General features: G+C 37.4%; 2 protein-coding genes across 5 annotated transcripts in view; one reads left to right on the top strand and one right to left on the bottom strand.

The window, feature by feature from the left end:
- Nucleotides 1-371: 371 nt before the first annotated feature.
- AP3M1 (adaptor related protein complex 3 subunit mu 1) lies at nucleotides 372-22,906 on the bottom strand. Of its 4 annotated transcripts, none has more exons than XM_015067726.3 (9): nucleotides 22,586-22,906; nucleotides 12,279-12,554; nucleotides 11,399-11,570; nucleotides 8,313-8,450; nucleotides 6,578-6,663; nucleotides 5,830-5,963; nucleotides 4,765-4,972; nucleotides 2,927-3,071; nucleotides 372-2,487 (listed from the first exon to the last, which is right to left on the bottom strand). In XM_015067726.3, exons 2-9 carry the CDS (start codon nucleotides 12,549-12,551, stop codon nucleotides 2,387-2,389), a joined length of 1,257 nt encoding a protein of 418 aa, XP_014923212.1. In that variant the 5' UTR covers nucleotides 12,552-12,554; nucleotides 22,586-22,906; the 3' UTR covers nucleotides 372-2,386. The 4 variants fall into 4 exon arrangements, with proteins under 4 accessions (XP_014923212.1, XP_053063870.1, XP_053063869.1 ...); XM_053207895.1 differs by having other exon boundaries at nucleotides 22,861-22,884; XM_053207894.1 differs by having other exon boundaries at nucleotides 22,424-22,871.
- ADK (adenosine kinase) overlaps nucleotides 7,333-23,128 on the top strand; it is a 528,728-nt gene continuing 512,932 nt past the window's right edge. The window contains exon 1 of the mRNA XM_053207898.1: nucleotides 7,333-7,391. Coding sequence (XP_053063873.1) covers nucleotides 7,348-7,391 — 44 coding nt within the window. The 5' untranslated portion in view covers nucleotides 7,333-7,347. The remainder of the gene's footprint in view (nucleotides 7,392-23,128) is intronic.

The following is a 23,128-nucleotide window of genomic DNA, read 5'->3' on the forward strand; positions in this document are numbered from 1 at the left end:
TCTTAGGATGGCTCCTTTAAGAATTTATAAAATGGGGCAATTCTGGGATTAGCTGGATTTCTGTGTTTGAAAAATATTCTAAGTATTCATGGATCTTTGTTACTTATTAGTAGTTGGTGCTGGTGGTGGTGGTAGGGAGAGTAGCTTTGATCACTTATTGCTCAGTCTCTGGCCATAGGGTGATGCTTAGAGAAAGTACACATGGCTGTTAACATACTGAGGTTAAGAGACGAGCACCTGGAAGTGCTCTGCAGCAACCCTTACACCTATGTGATGATACAGAACAAAATCTGATCATGTTTAGCCTGCTCTGATACTGAGGCATGCCCATCTGAGAATGCTCAATCAACAGTCAAGTTAAAAAAAATCAATTTGTTGCTTCGTCTTTTTATTGACAGTAAAGCCAGGTTAGATAAAGGACTTACTGGATTCAAATTAATAAATACAATAATTTAATTATAAAAGGAAACAGTCTACTTGGAAGTTTTAGCAGAAATTGCTAAAGACAAGGGACTCTTGGCATATAATCTGTTTATATATGAGAAGATAGCACAGAAAGAAAACTGGACATTCGCGATATGGATGGTTGAGATTAGGGATTCTGCAGAAAGAAAAGCCAAGGTACTGACTGCTCTTTTAAGATAGGGCATTAAAAGACATTAAAAATGAAAAGCAACTGAACTAGGTAATTAACCTCAGGCAAAGGGAATAAATATTTGGCAACGCCCTGATTTTAGCTGCCAAACTGATATCGGTTACCCAGGAAATTCCAAATTTGCAAAAAGTGCCATTTCCTATTAGATGAAAGGCAGGCTGGGTACCCTAGGCAGGCAAAGGTAAGAATGCTGCTGTATGGTGGGCTCTGTGTACCAGCATCAACCACTAGCCCTTGAGAGCACAATGTGATGAATTTAAGGGTCATTCTTAGCATGATACAGAAAAGGCAGTTATAAGCAGAGACGAATGAAGAGAATGGAGTCACAAGGAGAAGAAAACTAATACCATAAGCAAGAACATGTGGGAACCATGATGAACAAGCACTTACATCTTTTAGCCTATCTCCTTCGTATCTCATGAGGCAAAACAACTGGGCAAGGACTTCAAAGCCAATGAAGTTGAGTGAAGTGATACAACTACAGACTGACTTGCCAACCATGAGGATCAATATGGTTTCATCAGTGTTGGTGAAGGTTTTGTTTCTGCCTCAATATAATGCACATCCAAGTATTTTGTCAGTACAGTAGAGACATTCAAGTAATAATTCTGAACAGCTTCAGGAAGGAACCTACTACCATAACCTTGGGAAGCACACAATATGAAAAGGGGGTTCCCCTTGAAGACAAGGGATGCAGGTAAATTCAAAGACCTTAAGAACAATAAAAAAGATAAAAGGTTTAAAAGACTGACGATAGTGAAGCAGGCACATTTTCTTCCTTTTGCTGAACTAGGGCTTGAGGCCTTTAGGCTAACTATGGTTTAAGCGGTGTTGACAAGTTTTATAGAACACGAAGGTGGCAAAGGTTCACTGAAGTTTCTCTTTTACTGCTTAAATTTGCTTCAAATCTCAAATGCTTGTGCTTGCAATAACTTCCTAAAAGCAGAAGTAGTGTTCCCTTTTATGACCTTAATAAAGCATTTGCCCCTTTGATACAAATCATTTTTACTATGCTATCTAAATGGCTGAACCAGTGGCACAAAACTGAGATGGTACGTATGCAGCAAGGTCCCTGTAAATCAAAATCTGAGCTTTACATAAAAATCTTATTTATAAAAAATACAATACCAAGTATAGTGAGAATGAAGCATGGAGCAGTAGTGCCCCCTGCCAGGGCCATGTGGAAGTGGCTTCTGCTACAGTGCTTGCTTAATGGCACAAGTGAAAAGCTGAATAAGGCAAACACTTGAAGAGGCAGTTTTCTGTAAACTTCTTGGGGGTGGGGAGATTTCCTCTGTTGGGACAGTTGCTGATTTGGGATGGCTAAAATCAGGTGTGACATTTGGCTGCACTTGATGCATCACATTACAGATTAAGATAGCTCCTGCTGGCTGAGACCAGTTCACTTGTTTTAGGGAACAGGTGATCACTGTAGACTTTTGCCTTTACTGTTACAACGTGCAGCCTCCAGCTGATGCCCCCCATGAAGGAAATCACCTCCAGAATCTTCCTAACTGAAATGATACAAAATAAGCTAAGTAATTCAAAGTTTCCTTAGCTTAAAGCTCCTTAAGAACCCTACATTGATTACTAAGCAACTTCGTTAGCGGTGTGTAGCTCAACAGGGATGCTTTAACTAGAATATGTATTCCCACCCACTTGGTACCTAACAGTAATAAACTATAATGACACTAGGAAAACAAACAGATCTTGAGGAATTTTGGCTTCTTCTCATGTCCTCACTTGGAACTTTCCAGCTTTCGTGACATATTTGACTCCTTTAAATGGCTTATATTTCTCCCCATACATGTCCAAACGGTTTACTTTTAAGCCTGTGTCAAAAAGAATAGGTAAGGAAAGGAACAAATTATTATCCTGGTCACACCAACCAACAATATTTGTTTAGCAATGAATACTACACAGTAAATCTGACATTAACCAAGAGTCCCTTTTATCATTTGGAAGCAATCTCCTTTCTACTGTTCATAAATTATAGCACTGTGGAAGGATGGTTTTAGTTTAGATTCCCATGTGGGCAAGGGATGTCTTTTCAAGATGATTCTTTCTGTGAGTATGAATGACTCCTTCTTTTGTGCTGGGAAGGGGGTCTGGTGAAGGAAGTTAAAGTGCTCTCCAAAATCACTGTACCTGAGAGGAGGCCCCATAGCACAGTGTGAAAGGCAGGCTGGAGTTAGTTCTTTTTAGAGAGGGAATGTTAGTAGCCTTCTAAGCAAAATTCAGTTAACCCTTCAACACAAAACTTATCCTTACCAGAAATAGCAAGCTGCTGGATCTTGAATTGTATGTTGAGACTTGGATTCTCTTCCGGCTTGGGTGCTCCAGACTGTAAATTTACCAGTCCTTTAAGACTTGGGAGCTTTTGTGGAGTAATTTTTCCCACATCCCATGTTAGTACCTTAAAAAGACATAACAACCAAATACAACCTGAACTATTTACTAAAGACAAATGTTTAGAGACAAGGTTCAAAGACACCATAACTTTCTGTACAGAATGGAGCACAGTGTCTTGGAAACAAGAGACCTGGGATCTTCTGTGACTCTGAATGGTCAGCACAGAGAACCAACATTTGTAGACCATCTACTTTTGGATACAGTATTGTGCTTAGCACTATTCACACATTATCTCAAAGAAGCCTGGGGGCGCCTGGGTGGTTCAGGTGGTTAAGCATCCAACTTCAGCTCAGGTCATGATCTCATGGTTTGTGGGTTTGAGCCTTGGGTAGGGCTCTGTGCTGACAGCTCAGAGCCTGGAGCCTACTTCCAAGTCTGTGTCTCCCTCTCTCTCTATCCCTCCCCCACTCGCTCTTGGTCTCAAAAATAAACATTAAAAAAAAAAAAGCCTGTGATGCAGATTTTATCTTCTTTTTATCAATAAGGAAACTGAGGCTCAGGGGTCAAATGACTTGCTCAGGGTCACATAGCTAGTTTAGAGGCAAAATTGGGATTTGAAGGGGCGCCTGGGTGGCTCAGTCGGTTGAGCGGCCGACTGCGGCTCAGGTCATGATCTCGCGGTCCATGAGTTCGAGCCCCGCGTCGGGCTCTGTGCTGACAGCTCAGAGCCTGGAGCCTGTTTCAAATTCTGTGTCTCCCTCCCTCTCTCTCTGACCCTCCCCCGTTCATGCTCTGTCTCTCTCTGTCTCAAAAATAAATAAATGTTAAAAAAAAAATTGGGATTTGAACCTAAGACTGATTTCAAATGTTGTTTCTACTATATTGCCTTCACTGTGTCTCTGGGCCTCAGTTTACTCTTCTTGTAAAATGAGAAAATGGACCTAAACTGGTGTTCTTTAAACTTTTAGCTTTCTTTGTTCAAATGAAATCTTTAGTGTGGAAGCTCAGTAACAGTCAAGAAAGTGAAGCTGTTATGGCTGAAGCCAAGGTGAAGGGCCAGGGATCTGGAGCTCCCCCTTCATTGCTCAGCCCTGTGTAGTATCCGGGGAGGTTCTTCAAATCCTTAGGACTGGATTGGATGATGATTTCATTCAAAAATATGCCTTTTCACTTATCAGGCAGTACAATAACTGCCACTGAAAAGAATCATATTTTTTACCCAAGCAGGAAGCTGAGAGAAAATCATCTTTTATAGTTTCTCTGAAAACCCTCTGCTAGAGGCACATTTATGTATAGTGAGGAAGCAGCTTTCCTAGCCAGTACCCACTGTGGAAAAGTGTGAAACAGTGCTTTTAAATGAAAAAGAAAGGTCTTACTGATCAATTTCTACAGAAAATTTAACAACAGACTACAATACTATCTTCTTATATCCAGGTAATGCTTCTCTCTTTTTAAAAAGCTTTTTATATCTTCTTCCTCATTAGCGAGTGGGTCTCTAGATGATCAGTGGATGAGAAAAAGACACACTCTGAGGGAGAACAGAATGAGTCTCAGTTTTCTGTTCATCTCCTCAGCAGCAGATGTGGGTTCCCTCCACAGCCAGGGGCAGGCGCATAGCACAGTATGCTCTCTAGGTTTTGTTAGGAACTTTAGTTTTAACCAAGACATTAAACCCTTCCTTCTGCCCTCCCTGCCATTACTCTTGCTTACAGAAACTGCAGAAACACTTGCTTACTCTTGATGAGAGGTGGCCATACCTTGGTAACTGGATCAAATGTATAGCTGCCTTGTGTTGGTGTCAGGTTCATATTCAGTACAACTTTTGGCATGTGAACTGTTACTGTGATTCCTTCAATAGTTTTCCCCATATTCTGCTTTGGTCCAATTGTAATATCGAATCTTCCACAAGAACTGTTCTCCTTAAAGCTGATGCAATGTTTCACATACACTGGTATTGCCACTAGACTAAAAAGAGAAAGACAGACTCAACCACAAACATGATTAATGGTGTGAGACAGTTCTAGAGGTAGCCTGAAAACCTCAGTCCAGAGTGTCCTACCCTGCCTTTGACTCCACTATGGGACCATATACCCCCAGAAGTGGAGATTTAGCATCTGTACCAGGGGGTTTGAGTACATCAGGGTTCCAGCATCACTGCACTAAGACTCATACAATTTCTGAGCAATACATATACAAGTCAAGATAGTATAAACAATTGGGGCAAATAGCCCTAGTTTAAAGAAATGAATTAAGATACCATAGAAAAGATAATTTAAAATTATACTAAATAAAATAGTCCCTATGTGGTAAGAGCCAAGAAACAACTCCTCTGCTTTTAAGTCCCGTCTAATATTACCCGTATACCTTCTGATATTTTCCAGGGACAAACCAGGTACAACCCATAATGCTAATTCATTCATTTGAACCTCAGTACACAAAAGAGTGTCCTGAAGCCAGTTAGTTGGGAGATACCCTGGGAAGCTGGAGATATGTGTGTCCTTTAGTTATGAAGCCTAAAGACCACAGTAAAATTATGGCATGGATTCAAGGTTTTGCCCAGGTTACACAATTCCAAAATGCTTGTTCTCAGGTATATATTTTACTACTCTCATTTACTACTATTTCATACTCTCAGATTCAAGGTACACTGATTATATTAGATACATATTTTCACCAGTTCTTCCTGAGTCTCCTGCTGGGCCATGGCTAAAGGGAGCAGTGATGAATTCAAGTATTCAACTGTCAAAATGGAAAAGGTAAAGTGAATTCTACCCATCACACTGATCTATGATGGTAGATCTCTGGTTAATGCACCGACATACTTTTGTGAGCTGACACGATATGATATGAGTCGGAAATTTCCATCTGGAGGAATAAATGACAAAACTCTTTCAGATTCCCAACGCTTGAACCGGATGCAGGGGTGGAAGCTGACATCATCTAGAAGCCGTGGGTTCTGCCAGGAAAACAAGATAGCAATATTCATAGAGTGCAGTGAATATGGCAACTCTACTCAGATATGAGAAATTAATAGACTCCCTAAAGATAAAAGAGTCATGTTAAGAGTTGGTTACTATGACCACATTAACACAATCTTAATGGATATTATTTTATTTGAATTTCAATAACTATTAAGTAGAAAATACAAGTAGTATCATGTCCATTTTATAAATGAAAAAACTGAGGTTTGAAGAAGTCAAGGTCAGGACAAGACAGCATCAGAACTCTTGTTCTCTTGATTTTCTTAGTAGTGTATCATGCTGAGTCTAAAATGATGAAAAAGATCAATGCCCTTTCATCAGCAAAACAAATAATTCGGTTAAGTGAGACTACACATTTGCAGAAGCCAGCCAGCCACTTAAGCCACTTCTGGCAAACTCAGGAAAAGACCTCAGCCTTTTCATAAAGGCCATGCTCATCATGTAAAACACTGTCTTGGGAAGCTGTACTAAGAATACTACTGAGATAATCCTTATAATCTAAGATACAAACATCTCTCAGTATTTATCATTTCATTTAGTACTTCATATGTATTAGGCATGCAAAGAACTACAGGGCAGGAGAACTTACCATGAAAGAAAGAGAAAGGTCAGGCATTCCAGATAGCTTAATGCAAGCATCAATGACCCCCTGAATTTCTGCAAAGACTGTAGATCCTGAGGAAAGAAATAAAGTGATAACATCACTGGAATCTGAGTCTTTACTAGAGCTATCACTGTATCTGAAGTAATGGAGACACCTCCTGAGTGTCAGACATAATGAAACTTGAACATCTTCTAACAAGTTAGTGGACAAAGGATATATTACACCAGATACAACAACTTCTTCACTAAGTGCCATGGCCCACATCTAACTCTGGTAGGTAATTCTAAGGAATATGAAACCTGACTCTATCTTGATAGTGAACCTTGAAAGACTGCTGGATATGAAGTTAAAAATTAAAAAAAATTTTTTTTCACGTTTATTCATTTTTGAGAGACAGAGCACGAGTGGGGGAGGGGCAGAGAGAGAGAGGGAGACACAGGATCTGAAGCAGACTCTACGCTCCGAGCTGTCAGCACAGAGCCCAATGTGGGGCTCGAATCAACGAACCGTGAGATCATGACCTGAGCCGAAGTCGGATGCTTAACCAACTGAGCCATTCAGGTGGCCCTGAAATTAAATATTTTTTTTTTTTAATTTTTTTTTTCAACGTTTATTTATTTTTTTTGGGACAGAGAGAGAGCATGAACGGGGGAGGGGCAGAGAGAGAGGGAGACACAGAATCAGAAGCAGGCTCCAGGCTCTGAGCCATCAGCCCAGAGCCCGACGCGGGGCTCGAACTCACGGACCGCGAGATCATGACCTGGCTGAAGTCGGACGCTCAACCGACTGCGCCACCCAGGCGCCCCTGAAATTAAATATTTTTAATGGAATTTACAAATGAGGCAAGTTTCTCATGAAATGGACTAAACTGTTAACTTTAAGAAATAGGCATTATTCTGTAATAATACAGTTATTATTCTGTAGGATAGAATTTTATAATGAAAAAGAGCACTCACTAAAGAAAAGATATTGGTTGTAATTCGTAATAACTCATTTTCACACGGCAACTAGCTGTGTGACCTTAAGCAGATTACTAAACTCTTCTGAGCTTCAGTTTCCTTATGTATAAAATGTGAGGGTTGGACTAGATGTTTTAAATAAAACTTTATGATTCTAAGACAGTACTGCTGTTTTTTGGGGGTTGTTATTAGAAGTACTGCATATAGGGGCAGCTGAGTGGCTTAGTCGGTTAAGTGTCTGACTTTGGCCCAGGTCATGATCTCACGGCTCAAGAGTTCAAGCCCCGTGTTGGGCTCTGTGCTGACAGCTCAGAGCCTGAAACTGCTACGGATTCTGTGTCTCTCTTTCTCTCTGCCCCTCCCTGGCTGGTGCTCTGTTGCTCCCTCTCAAAAATGAATAAACATTAAAAAAAATTATACATAAAAAAAAGAAGTACTGCATATTAAAGTGGTAGCAAAAGTATGGTGTATGGTAGATATACAATAAATGTTTAAATGAATAAACGGCAAAAGGCAGAGGCATACAGGGTAATAACTGGCTTAACAAGGCAGCATGAGATCTGATTTATAAGGTTTGGCAGACCTAAACTAGTGGTTATGAAAATTATATGTAACCTCTGGGCAAAATAAACAGATTTTTAAGCTGTTAGAAAGTGAATGCCTTTCCACTGAAGCCATACTGCCAAAGGGTTTCAATTTTCTGTTCAGCTTATGTCAGCTCAACTGTTTCTTCCTAAATAAGATTACATGCACACAATTACCTGATTTATCTATAATTGCATCTATTTCTTCAACGACATCAAAATAGGCTTCATTGTTTGTGTACTTTACCCCTGCCCGTCGCCATGGGATGTTGGACAGCTGCCCAGTGGGGAGTGTGTCCCCAACATTACTGCTGCCTAGAAACCGGAAAAGGAGAAAGCAAAGGTGATGCATTAAATGGTCATCAGAAAAGCTATTTACAAGGGCACCTGGCTGGCTCAGTTGGTAGAGTGTGCGACTCTTGACCTTGGGGTTGTGAGTTCAAGTTCCAAGTTGGGTGTACAGCTAACTTGAAAGGAAGAAAGAAAGAAAGAAAGGAGAGAAAGAAAGAAAAGAGAAAAAAAGAAAGAAAGAGAGAGAAAGAAAAAGAGAGAAAGAGAGAAAGAGAGAAAGAGAGAAAGAAAGAAAGAAAGAAAGAAAGAAAGAAAGAAAGAAAGAAAGAAGCTATTAACCAGCAAAACAAAACAAAACCAAAACACAAAAAAAGAATGCTTTATTTGCTTCTTTACTGTTTGGGTTTTACTTCATTGAAGTATGTGAAGAACCACTTGTGGATGGTTTCCAGAATTGTCGGAGATATTTTCATACCAACATGATCAAATTTCTAGAAGACAGAAGTAGACCATGTGGTCCTCTATGTGCCAAACCAGGTTAAATTCACTTACTTATCTTTTGCTTTCTGCATGTTAACAGTAAGCTAACCTGATTCCAGTGGCTCAACAACAGAATCTCATCCTGCTGCCACTGATGAAGAAAAGAGGCTAGTTGTTTTAAAATCTTCTGCTGATAAAATGTCTCCACTGAGAATACAAAGTGATTAGTAGGCCCTTTGGTATTCAGCTTAAATTCTACATGAGATGCTGCCAAGCAGGCCTCAGTGGAGTAACTGGATGAAGAACACACTCTAGCCTTCTCCCATTTTAAGGTCAGACACCCATATGGCTGCAATATTGCTCATGTTTAATGTCTGGCTTTTTTACTGATAAACTGACATATGTCTGAAGAAAGTCTGGTTGTCCAAAACATATCCTTGAGCTGTGACATATTTAACATTTTGGTTAATTTACATTTCCAACATACAAGTAGTACATGCTTAATAACAACAACAACACATGTGAAGTTCAGAAAAGTGGAGAAAAATATCTATCTTCCTTTTACTAAAATACAACTACCATTAACATTTTGGTATATTTCTTTAAACATTTCCCTCATAAGTAGGTTCCACTTATTATTATTATTTTTTTGTATTTTGATAATTTTGCTTTTTTTACATATAATTTTACAGTCTCATTTGATTGGTGTTAGTGTCTCCAACCTTTTGCCTTCCAAAATTTTTGAAAAACACTGCCTTAATCTTCCTGTTCAAAACTTTCAATGTTTCCACACTGGCTTTGTGGGAAAAAAAAAAAAAACACCAAAAAACCCCCCACAACAAATTTAGACTAGCATTCAAGAATTTCCTCAACTTAACTAATTTTATCTCTCACGACTCAGCTAAAAAACAGCTCTGCTGCTGCTAAACAAATTAATACAATTCAAGGCTTTTCACTTTGTGTGTGTTTTCTCATATTGTTCCATCTATAGAATGCTCTTATTCCTCCCTCTCTCCCTAAATTCTGTTGCTTCTCTAGGGCTCTGCCCTAGGGCCAACCAGTATAATTCAGAAGGAATTATTTCATCCACTGAACCATTCTCTTGAATTTTATAAAGCACTGCCTTAATAGTCTATATACTGTCATTCTATTATTTTAGTAATTATAAAATACATGTTCACTTTGGAAATTAGAAAGTGTAAGGCAAAAATAAAGATAGTATGTAGTTCCTCAGTTGGAGATGGTTGTTGAAAACATTTTAGAGCTTTTTTGTCTGTATGAATGTTTATGTATAATTAAGATAATTAAATAATTTTTATGGTTTTGTGTTTTTTTTTCCATTTAATATTATATCATGTGTACCTTCCAGTGTCACTGCATTATCTATAAAGTATGGAATTGCCTTTTACAATCTTACTATTATTTATGTACTTTATTTTTTTTTTCCCAATCTCTCATCCAGAGTTTAAATTTTAGGCACACAGACACTCCATCTTATCTTTCCTTGAATTTCTCCTAACACTCAGCCTTGTATAGAGGATGAATAAAGCTTTCTTGCAAGCCTCCCTTGCCCCATTTTTTAGGTCAGTATATTTGGAGAGGGGTTTATAATGGTAGACATTATAGCTGGTGTGGCATGTAACATTTCACAGAAATCTTTCTCTAGAAGACTTCAATGCTCTCAAAAAAAAAAAAAAAAAAAAAAAAAAAGCCATCATCTGGATGTACCTAATTTCTAGCTACACTCAAGAAATAAACCAAAATTAGAAACTTACAAAACAAGTACAAGGCCCACATTGCATGAGATCTCACAAATAGACTAATTTCCTATCTTTTTGTTTTAATAAATCTTCTGCATGTATAAAACAAAGACTTGGAGGAGACAATATGTACTCTGTGGTGAGGATCTTAAATTTTCTATAGTTTAGTAATTTGGGTTTTATATATTTTATATATAACATAATGCCAGTTTTATAATGCTATTTTTGCCAGCTTTTGAGATACAATTGACATATAATATTGTGTTAAGTTTAAGTGTATAACATGATTTGATATACACTACAAAATGACTCTGAGTATAGTATTAGTTTATATATTCATCACATCACATAAAATAATGCTATTTTAAATACTACAATGCCAGTCTATACATAGATTGAATGCTCTTCTACGTAGCCTTCCCTTTTCTATTGGCTTCTTTAGGATTAACTGGGAAGTTATTCAGTCTTATTATTTAGTGTTAAGTAATAGTAATAATGTTATTGTGGTCTTATAGAAAAATCTATAATAAAAGAATAAAAACCAAAAGTTTTCTTTTTCATTTAAGACCTAGCCTCTTCCCATGAAAAGAAATACACATCCATTTTCACAACAGCACTAACTTTAACTCTGGGCAAGCTGTACTACCTTAATAATCTGTCAGATCATAAACAAGATTATAAACAACTTGTTTATATAGTTTTATTTGCTCAGTTCCTACGTTTTCACCTTACCTGTAATAGAGTTGACGACAGAACGTAGAATTGTTGGTGGTTTAATCAGTTCTTTCAAAATATTAGATTCAGTAGCCAGTGGAAATCCATTGTCTAACATTTCTTCCAAAAGCTCATATACAATGACCACATTATCCTTAATTGCAGCTTCCGAACACTCACCAAAGTAGTCCTTAACAAAATGTACATAATATTGCACAATGGAAGACATGAAGAAAGGCTTGCTAGACACTCTTTGTTCAGCAGGATAAACTTATAGTAGCATAATTCATTGTTTAATATGTTGAAAATACATAAATCAGAAGGAAAAAAACCCTTTGTAGTTCTCTACATTATTCTTGAATAATTTTCTTAATATTTTTAGATTGAACTGAATTCCTATTACATATTAAGCCAGAGAGTACACTGAAACATTAAACTAGAATGTGAACTATAAACTTCACTTGCCTACCTCCAAAACACAGATAAGTTTTCAATTATTTGGTACATTTAGCAAGATAATAAAATGTAAATATTAGAAGACTGCATAACCAATAAAAATCTTGGGACCATTCAGAGAACTGTATGTAGAGGGCATTACTGTTTCCTGATGACATAATTTGTAATACATATAAAAAATAACCTTCTTAAGTGATATTGTTTTTTGGGGGTGCCTGGGTGGCTTCCATGACCATGAGATTACTGTGTTCTACTGAAACAATGAATACAACAGCCATGTATACTGCTACACACCCTACAAAAAAGGGTTTATGAATTTATTCTTAGTTGAAAAGCAGAGAGATAGAATACACATACAAAGCTGGATAATTAAAGAATATCATCATGTGTCCTACCCCTAACTTGAGTAATTTAAGTTCAAAAGATTTGATGAATAACCAACCTGAAAAGTGTCAGCAACTCGATGTAGAAACTCAATTACAAATAGAGGTGGCACTTCAGTCTGTATGACAGACACAAAGAAGAGCTTATCCCGGTAGATACTGATGAGGTAGTGATGAGGTGTTGAAATGACAGGTGGTACATTTTCAACATCAGCAGCTTTCTCTTGTGCTTCAAAGAAATAATCACAGACAGACTGGCTCACAACACTCTTCCAGTGCTTCTCTAGAAATATGTCACCGGAACAGTTTATGAGAAATAGACTGTGAATCATTTTCTGGAGGGAAAAAAGTTTAAACAATTTAGTGTACATCAAAAAGTACCCTTGTATTATCCTGACAAAACCAGACAAAGGCAATACAAGAAAATACAGACCAATATCACTTAAGAATAGCTGTAAAAATCCTCAACAAAATGCTAGTAAATTGAATCTAGCAATATATACAGAAGATTATACACCTCAGCCAATAGGATTTATTCCAAGAATGGAAGATTGGTTCAACATATGAAAATCAATCAATGTAACACACAACATACATAAAATAAAAGACAATAAAACCATATAATCATTTCAAAACGTGCAGGAAAATAATTTGACAAAATCTAGCACCTGTTTATAATAAAAACACTTAAAATAGAAAAAGAAACTTCCTAACATTGATGGGGCATCTATGAAAATCCCATAGCTAACATTATATTTAATGATTACAGATTAAAATCTTTTTCCTTAATATCAAGAATAAACAATGATGTCCACTCTCACCATTTTTTTAAAATATATTTTTTAATGTTTTTATTTTTGAGACAGAGAGAGACAGAGCATGAGCAGGGGAGGGGCAGAGAGAGAGGGAGACCTAGAATCCAAAGCAGGCTCCAGGCTCTGAGCTGTCAGCACAGAGCCCGACGCGGGGCTCGAACTCATGGACCGTGTGAGATCATGACCTGAGCTGAAGTCGGATGCTTAACTGACTGAGCCACCCAGGTGCCCCAACTCTCACCATTTTTATTCAGTATGGTACTGGAGATTCTAGCCAGGGCAATTAGAAAAATGAAACCAAAGGCTTCCAAAGTGGAAAGGAAGAAAAAAACTACCTCTATTTGCAGATGACACAATTTTTATATATGTAAAGTCCTAAGGAACACAGACGTACACACACACAAAATCATAGTTAGTGAGTTCGGCAAGCTCGCAGAATACAAGATTAATATAAAAAATTATATTTCCTTTTTATTAAAAAATTTTTTTTAATGTTTATTTATTTTTGAGAGACAGACAGAGTGCGAGCAGGGGAGGGGCAGAGAGACAGAGCAAGACAGGCTCCAGGCCTGAGTCGTCAGCACAGAGCCCGATGTGGGGCTCGAACTCACAAACCATGATATCATGACCTGAGCCAAAGTCGGACGCTTTAACCAACTGAGCCACCCAGGCACCCCTAAAAAACAATTCTATTTCTACACATTAGCATTGAATAACCTGAAAATGAAATTGAGAAAACAATCCATTTACAAGAGCATCAAGAAGATCAAAATACTTAGGACTAAATTTAACAAAAGTGCAAGACTTGTACATTGAATAGTACAGAACATCACTGAAAGAAATTAGAAATTAAAAATATCTAAAACTTGGGAAGGTATTTCATGTTCATGGATTAGAAAACTTAATATTGTTAAGATAGCAATACTCGCCAAATTGGCCTAAGATTCAAAGCAATCCCTACTATAATGCCAGCTGTCTTTTTTGTGGATACTGACAGGATCATCCTAAAATTCATACAGAAATGAAAAGAGATAAGGATAGCCAGAAAAATCTTGAAAAAGAAGAACAAATTTGGAGGACTCACACTTACTGATTTTAAAAACCTACTACAAATGTACCATGTGGTACTGGCAAAGGGACAGACATATAGATCAATGGAATAGAACTGAGAGTTCTGAAATTAACCCTTACATATACAGTCAATTGATTTCTGATAAGAATGCCAAAACCATTCACTGGGAGAGAGATGAGTCATTTCAACAAATGGTGCTGGGACAACTAGATTTCCACATGCAAAAGAATGAATATGGACCTCTACCTCATGTCATATACAAAAATCAACTCAAAATGTATCAAAGACCTAAATCTAAGAGCTAAAACTATTAAAAACTCTTAGAAAAAACCATATATGCATTAAGTTGTCAGTACCCTGGGTTAGATAATTTTTTTAGATATGACACCAAAAGCACAAGCAACAAAAGAAAAAACAGATAATCTGGACTTATATCAGAATTAAAAATTTTTGTACTTCGAAGGACATTATCAAGAAAGTAAAAAGAGAACTCACAGAATGAGAGAATAATTGCAAACCATATATTTTATAAGGGACTACTATCCAGAATATATAAACACTTAACAACTCAATAATAAAAGGACAACACAATAAAAAAAATGGGTAAAGAATTTGAAGACATTACTCCAAAGAAGACAGACATACAAATGACAAATAAGCGGAGGTAAATGTGCTCAACGCCTTCTCAGAATGTAAATCAAAATCACAATGAGGTATTATTTCATATCCATTAGACTAGATATAATCAAAATGCAGACAATAACAAGTATTGACAAGAAAGTGGAGAAACTGGAACCCTCATCAATTGCTGATAGGGATTTAAAATGGTATAGTTGCTGTGGAAAACAGTGTGAATTCTTGCAAAAGTTAAAGACAGAGTTATCAAATGACTCAGAAATTCTACTCCTAGGTATACAACCAAGAAAACTAGTAATGGATGTCCATACAAAAATTTGCATACAAATGTTCCTAGCAGCATTATTCATAATATTCAAAAAGTAGAGACAACTCAAATGTATCAACTGATGAATGGGTAAATAACAAATTTTCAAACAATGGAATATTATTCAACCATAAAAAGGAATGAAGTAATACATGCTATTAAATGGCTGAACCATGAAAACATTATGTTTAGAAGCCAGACACAAAGGTCACATATTGTATGATTCCATTTGTATAAAATGTCCAGAATAGGCAAATCTACACAGACAGAAAGTAGATTAGTGGTTGCCAGAGGCTGGGTGTAAGGGGAAGAATGTGGAGTTAGTGGTTATGGGCTTCTCATGTCTTCTTAAGGTGATAAAAACCATCTGGGATTAGAGATAATGATTGTACAGCTTTGTGAATATACTAAAACCTACTAACTTGTATACTTTAAAATGTGAATTTTATAGTATGTGAATTATATTTTATTTAAAAAATATTCTTAATAACTGTGACACACAAATCTACTTCCAGGTAGATTAAAATGTGTACAAATGTGCACCCAAAATATGTATAAAAATATATTGTTATGGTGAAAACCTGCAACAACTCAAATGTTTATTAATAGTGGAATGGAAAAATAAATTACACAATATTACTAAAATGAAAAATTGCACAGCAATGAAAATTAACTTGTTACACGAAGCAAAATCTTAAATCTGTTTGTAAGATTTGTTTATTGAACAAACAAAGCCAGAAGCAAAAGGATACATACAGTATGATTCTATTTATGTGAAGTTCTAGAACAGACCAAATTAATCTATGGTTTGATAAACATGCTTTTATAGAGGAGAGTGAGGGTAGTGACTAAGAGGAGCGTGGGGGTGGTTTAGGGTACTTGTAACATTTTATTTTTTGATATAGTTACAAGTTGTATTCATTTTGTGATAATTCATTGGGCTTTATATTATGACATATAATTTTCTGAGTGTTAATCATGCTTCAAATAAAAACTTTATTATCCTTGCAAATGGGGGATGGTGGAAAAATATCTAATTACCTTAACGTGTTCCCTTCTTTTATATGGATAACATCAGTTATCAGGTGTTTAGTCTGGTGGTCCATTAATTCAAAATTATACTACTGTAGAAGTGTAGCCCAACTGTAAAAAATTTAAAATGAATAGTTTCTCTGCATGAAGATAAATCCCAAAGAGGAAAGCAAAACTTTCCAGAATGGATGCATTCATTCAATTCTGTTGACACAGAAAACAATGACATAAACCTGAGCAGTTCTTTTAAGATTAAGTAATTTATTTTATGAAAGCATCTGACATTTAAGGACTAATTGGTGATGATTTCCCCTTCCCGTCTGGCACATGTTTAGAAGTTTTTAAGTAAATTACTAATTACTAAGATGTGTTTTAATAATTACTGTATTATTATGCATAAAATAAATGCTGTTAACAGTTCCTGTATTAGAAACAAATACGTTTCTTTGTTCAAAGCCATCTCTACTTAGCAAGCAACCAACAGGACAATAAACCCTGACACTTCAGGCATTGGACCTACTAAATTTTTCTAGATTAATACTGCAACCTGCTCATTTTTCTACTTTATCTAATCAGATGCTTTGTTTAATAGGTTTGCTTAATGTCAGTTTTATATTTCTATTTGGGTGTTAAATAGTGTCATTAGGGGCACCTGGGTGGCTCAGTCAGTTAAGCATCTGACTCTTCGTTTTGGCTCAGGTCATAATCTCATGGTTTGTGAGTTCGAGCCCCACGTTGGGCTCTGCACTGACTGAAGCCTGCTTGGGATTCTCTCTCTCTGCCCCTCACCTGTTCCCACTCTTTCACTCAAAACAAATAAACTTAAAAAAAAAAATTAGTGTCATTGGAATACAGACTTGTTATATAGAACCTACTAACTTTTAACTATCATCTGGGCTAATACACTTAAAAAAAAACAAACAAACAGGAATATCCAATGAGAAGATCTGCAACTAAACTTGTATTATGATACATTTCTTGTAATAAAATCTTCATCTGAAATATAAAATGTAGCTTAAAGGAGAACACTGTAATTCCCTCAATGAAGACTCCAATTTGAGCACTTCAACCGAGCCAACTTTGGAAGATGGTACCCTTTGCAAAACTAAATTTTCAGCTCCAAAGTGTTCTATTCATTAAGGGCAAATAAATTAATAATACCTAAAATGTATTCAGTTACTAACTGTGGGCCAGGCACTATGCTAGGCACTTATCTACATTATCTCACTGAATCTTCACAACTCAATGTTATAAATATCGTGCTTATCCCCTTTTTACAGATAAAATGATAAAGTCTTGGAAATGTTAAGTCAGATCCTACAATAAGTATAAGAGCTAGGATTCAAACCCAGGTCCATGAATCTTGGGCTCCCTTTCTCACCTGGCTCCTAGAGACTAGTTATTAGGAACATTCTCTAAGGCAGCACTGTCCAATAGGATTTCTTGCAATGATGGACTAGTATCCATTGGTCACACGTGGCCATTGAGTACTTGAAATATGGCTAATGCAACTGATGTACTGAAGTTTTAATTTTAACTTAATTTAAATTCATATAACTACATGCAGTTAGCGGTTGCCATATTGGACTAGGCAGCAAATGGATAGCAAATGTGCTCTTTGAGCTTATAATTTAAGAAAAAGAACTGAAGGATGTGCTTCTTATTTAGAAGCCAAAATGTGTTCTAATAAATTATTTTGAGCAAAAATTATATTTAAAAGATCTGACAGTAAGTTATATTCTTAAACCAGTCACCCTATAGAAAGGTATAGGTCTGTGGTACTTTGTTGTCACAGTACACCCCAGAAGAGCTGCTTGTTCTCAAAGCAAGTGACTTCATAGTTCCTTTATTTTAGAGGCCACATTCCTATTCATCCTCTTAAACTGGTGAAAAATTCTTTCCAGGAAAAGTTTCCACCAAAGTTGTTTTCACTGGCAATAGTTCAAATCTCAGGAGAATACTGTAAGTTAAACCAGCCATCTGGATTTATTGTTATCCTTAATGCTGAGATGAAAGCATAACACTTGTGGCTCTCATCAGTGCTTAGCTTTAAAACCCACCTTACCCTTCTATTATAAAAGAAGAGAGCTTATTTCTTATATTCATATTATGAACAAAAGCCTAATACATATAACAATTAAATAAATGCCACACATAGCAGTGTAAGTTGTCTCTTTAAAAATTTTTAAAAAATGTTTATTTTTGAGAGAGAGAGAGAGAGAGAGAGAGAGAGAGAGAGAGAGAGAGAGAGAGAGAAACAGAGCATGAACCGGGGAGGAACAGAGAGAGAGAGCAGACACAGAATCCGAAGCAGGCTCCAGGCTGTCAGCACAGAGCCCGACATGGGGCTCGAACTCACGAACTGTGAGATCATGACCTGAGCCGAAGTGGGACCCTTAATGGACTGAGCCACCCAGGCGCCCCTAGCCTGTTTCTTTAGCTACTTATTCTTTTAGCAGCTGCAGTTACTTCTTTCATCATTTTAACAAACTTTCTGGGAAATTTATACATGTACCGCAACGATAGCCATCTTTTTGTTATTAGTGACTTTTGAATCAGAAAACAGAATGCTACCAGCTTATTTTAAAGCCACTTGAGAAACTGTTCAGAAACAGTTCTATCAGAGCTTTGACTGCAGCTTACATACTTCATAAATCCTCTTTACCAAATGAACACTCAACCTGATGAGTCACAAACAATGCAAATATAAAACACACAGTTCCTGACTTAGGATGGTTTGACTTAAGATTTTTCTAATTTACAATCATGCAAAAGTGATATGTATCCATTAGAATCCATATTTTGAATTTTGATCTTTTTCCAGCAGAGTGATACCATACTCTTGTGGGATGCTGGCCAGAGGCAGTGAGCCACAGCTCCCAATCACCCACATGATCACCAGAGTAAACAAGAAATACACTTACAACTATTCTGTTCTTCACTTCAGTATTCAATAAATTACATGAGATAGTCAACACTTAATTATAAAATACGCTTTGTTTAGATAATTTTGCCTAACTGTGGGCTACTGTTGAGTGTTCTAAGCACATTTAAGGTTGGCTAGGCTAAGCTATGATGTTCAGTAAATTTAGGTATATTAAATGCATCTTTGACTTAAAATATTTTCAACTTACAATGGGTTTATCAGGACATAACCTCATCATAAATAAGTCAAGGAAGATGTGTAGCCAAATTTCTATTCTAGGAATAGTGTCTAAAAAAGAAAATGTATACTCTGGTTTCTCTTCAGATCACATAAATCTTTCGCCTTTTAAAAAAGAAAATGTATTCCTTCTACATATAACAGAATGGGGGCATAGAAGGGCCTATATGCAAGGTAAGAGAATGAGATCAGAAAAGAATCTAGCTCCTCTGATTCTCAGACAATTCTTAGACCATTTATTCATTCAACAGATGGTTCGGAATATGTTTTATATACAGCATGCAATGGAGATAAAAGGGTGAACTAAATAAGTCCTTGAACTTAAGAGTGTTTAGACTTCAGCAAAGAAGGCAAACAAAACAGTAAGATGTAATTTCTATGACAGAAGTCCTTCAGAATTTCACCAATCTTTAAGGTGACAGAGAACACAAGTAAAGAAAACCAGCACAAATTTAGCAACTTTAGGAGGTAAGGTGATGTGGTGAGATGTGACGGGGAAGGAGATAAGCAGAGACTGGTTTACTTAGTTTTTAGTGCAATGTAAAGTCATTTTTTATGGTTTTAAGCAGGGAATTCATGAAATCCAATTTATAGTTTTAAGAAAAACCGCACTGTGGAAACTTAGGCAACTGGATATTGTGACACCGGCTGAGAGATGAATTATGGTGGTGGCCTGGACTAACAGAGTTGACAGCAGGGACAGAGTATAATGAAAAGGTAGGAGAAATGCTTAGGCTTGAGCAAAGATTAGGTGGATTTGGGGGGTGGAGATGAGAGGAAAAATGAGGCAGTTAGCCCTGGTCCTGTATACTGACCCAATTCTGGATATATTTGACCTAAATCGGTATATTCACAAGACCATTGCATGTGTAGGTTTGGTGCTTCAGAGAGAAGCCGAGTTGGAGACATGCTTATGAGTAAACACGACTTTTTGTCAATGGGGATTATAGCTATAAGGAGAAAAAAAAACAACAACAAAGAGAGAATGTGCATGGTAAGAAAGAGCCTATGGAAAGAACTCCAACATCTGAGTAGGGCCAAGGAAATGGGCCTAAAAGAAGACTGAGAGGATGTGGCTGGAGAGCAGTAAACAAAAAAAAAAAAAAAAAAAAAAAAAAAGGTAGGAGGGAGGGTAACAATTTTTAGTAAATAGAGTGTGTTAGTGTGTTTCCAGAAGAATATATATAGTACAACTATATAAAGTATAATATATAAAGTATACATAAAGTATTATGGTTTTGTCCCTATTGAGAATTTATGATTTAACACATAGAGGGCATTGGTGACTTTAGTAAAAGTAGTTTTTGTGGTAGTTCAGTGGAATGCTGGAAACAAGACAGGATGAAATAGGCTGAGAAATAGCTCAAAGTGGAAAAAACAAAGGAAAGTAGATGATATACTCAAGAACTCTAGCTGTGAGGATGAAAAGACACAAAAATAAATGGGAGTATATCAAAATACAGTTAAGGAAGAATATTTCTAAATGCTTAAGGAAAGGTACGAGTAGAAGGCAAAAGGCAAAAAAAAAGAGGATCCTGATTAGGGAGGAGAGGACGGTACTGGGAGACTTCAGAGATTTGTTTTCCTTAAGAAGGGACACTTTTCCAAAAATCATATGACTTCACTCATATGAGGACTTTAAGAAACAAAACAGATGAACATAGGGGAAGGGAAACAAAACTCATATAAAAACAGGGAGGGGAACAAAACGGAAGAGACTCATAAATATGGAGAACAAACAGAGGGTTACGGAGGGGTTGTGGGAGGGGGGATGGGCTAAATGGGTAAGGGGCACTAAGGAATCTACTCCTGAAATCACTGTTGCACTATATGCTAATTTGGATGTAAATTTTAAAAAATAAAAAAGAAAATTAAAAAAAAAAAGAAAAAAGAAGGGACACTTTGTCTCTTTAAACAAAAGGGAAGAAGGTTTGTACATTTGGTTGTAGCAACATGATCGCTTCTGTTTTCTCTGTGTAACAGAAGAGATCATTTGTAGAGGGAGAGAGAATTCTTCTCTATAAATGTCATTTGCTACTCAAGCATTTACATATTACTGAGCAGCTTAAACATATCTAATCTAGAGGGAACTCCAACAGTATAGTATGTTGAATGTTTAGAAATACCATAAAAATCCTAAGATTCAGGTAAGAAAAACTAACCTTACTGCAATGAGAACTTTCGTACCAAAGATATGTAAATTTCAGGTACTTCCTCATTCAACTCATTCCCCCACTTTTCCTATATTCTTAAAGAGTCCTCCTTTCTCTCCATAACTGATCGTTCCATTTGTAATTTTGATCCCATTTCCTTCTCTCTTTTCTTAGATTTGTATCATATACATTGGTTACTTGCTTTCTGCCCCAAAACATGATGTGTCTTGTATTTTTTAAACCAAACCCCAGAGGCGCCTGGGTGGTTCAGTGGTTAAGCGACCAACTCTTGATTTTTGGCTCAGGCCATGATCTCACAGTTTTGTGAATTCCAGCCCCAGGTCGGGCTCTGTACAGAACTTGCTTGGGATTCTCTCTCTCTCTCTCTCTGCCCCTCCCCTGCTCGCGCTCTGTCTCTCTCAAAATAAATAAACTTAAAAAAATTTTTTTTAATAAAATAAAAATAAACCCCAATCCTTACAGGGACTGACACCCGCTCAATAGTCTTTTGCTTTATGCTCCAAACGATGAAGGTTTGATTAGTCTACACTTGCAATCTCTCCTCTCAGTAATTGACTGTATTCAAGCAGATCTTTTAACTGGTCTAATGACTTCCTAATCATCAAATCCAGCTACCTAGTCTCAAACTTCAAATTCCTCTTTTGAACCTTGCAGCATTTCATGTCATTGATAACTTTCTCCAAACCAAAACAAAGACTTCTTATTACATGAAACTTCACCTGTTTGGTTATCACCTTGAAAGTTTCTTTTCGGCTTACTTCCCAGCCTTTTCTTTTTCCCCCTTTTAATCTTTCCACCATCCACACCTAAGCCCCTGTTTCAAACTCGGTATATCCCAAGCTCCACAAAATTCCTCCTCCTCACGTATGGGCTCCTAATTTTAGTGGCACCACCTTCATAATCATACAGGTTATAAGCTTTAGCTTTGGGTACAAGCCAAACCCAACAAATCCAACCAGCCACAGTGCTTATCACTTTTCCATACTCAGTTTAGATTCCCGTCACCTCTCTCCTGAAGAACTGCAACACCTTCCTCACTGTATTCGCCACCCCAGGCTCATCCAGGCGCCACCCTCTAACAGGACGTCCGTTCAGGTTAGTCAGTGGGTTTGCCTTCCAAAGCAGAAGGCTAGGGCTGAGATCCGAGTTGTTGCTACTTCAGCTCACCGTGGGTGACAAAATCTTTTTCCCACGCCGAAGCACGGAGAGGGACCCCAATGAGCCTGAACCTCTTGGGCGTGGGACCCGAGAAGGCCGGGCTGCAGGTGCACCTCTCCCTTCCGGCCCTGCCTGCAAGAAAGTCTGGAAGGCCGAGAGGGAGGCCTGGTCAGCATCAGAAATTCTCCCGAAGCCCAGGCTGGAGTCCGGACACCCAGCTATTCAGCCTGCTCCCCAGTTTTCGAGCTGTTCCCTGTCCGTAGACTCCCCGCCCCTCACACTCACCCCAACACCTGGGCCAGCCAGTGATTCGGCGCCAGGTCCACTCCGGACCTAGGCTGTGGCAGCTGAGAAGGCCCCGAGGACCCCCGCAGGTGGGGTGCCCAATAGAGTGCCTGACTAACAGCTTCAAAGAAACCAACTGGGTCTACAGTATTGAGAAGATTAAATAAGAAGAAAGACGTTGAATGAGAAGAAGGACGTCTCTTGAGGTTTAGGATCTAAATCTTCTAGATCACCCAGAACCTAGAAGAAAGTGGGTTTCACACCATG

Source organism: Acinonyx jubatus, chromosome D2, assembly GCF_027475565.1.
Source record: "Acinonyx jubatus isolate Ajub_Pintada_27869175 chromosome D2, VMU_Ajub_asm_v1.0, whole genome shotgun sequence".
NCBI classification, from domain to species: Eukaryota; Metazoa; Chordata; class Mammalia; order Carnivora; family Felidae; genus Acinonyx; species Acinonyx jubatus.

Excerpts from the sequence above, each read along its gene's own strand:
- AP3M1 (XM_015067726.3), bottom strand. The coding sequence starts at position 12,551 with ATGATTCACAGTCTATTTCTCATAAACTGTTCCGGTGACATATTTCTA. Across the intron at positions 11,571-12,278 it reads GAGTTGCTGACACTTTTCAG|GACTACTTTGGTGAGTGTTC; the intron begins GTTGGTTATTCA and ends CATTTTGTTAAG. Across the intron at positions 6,664-8,312 it reads TGCAATTATAGATAAATCAG|GATCTACAGTCTTTGCAGAA; the intron begins GTAATTGTGTGC and ends TTCTTTCCTCAG.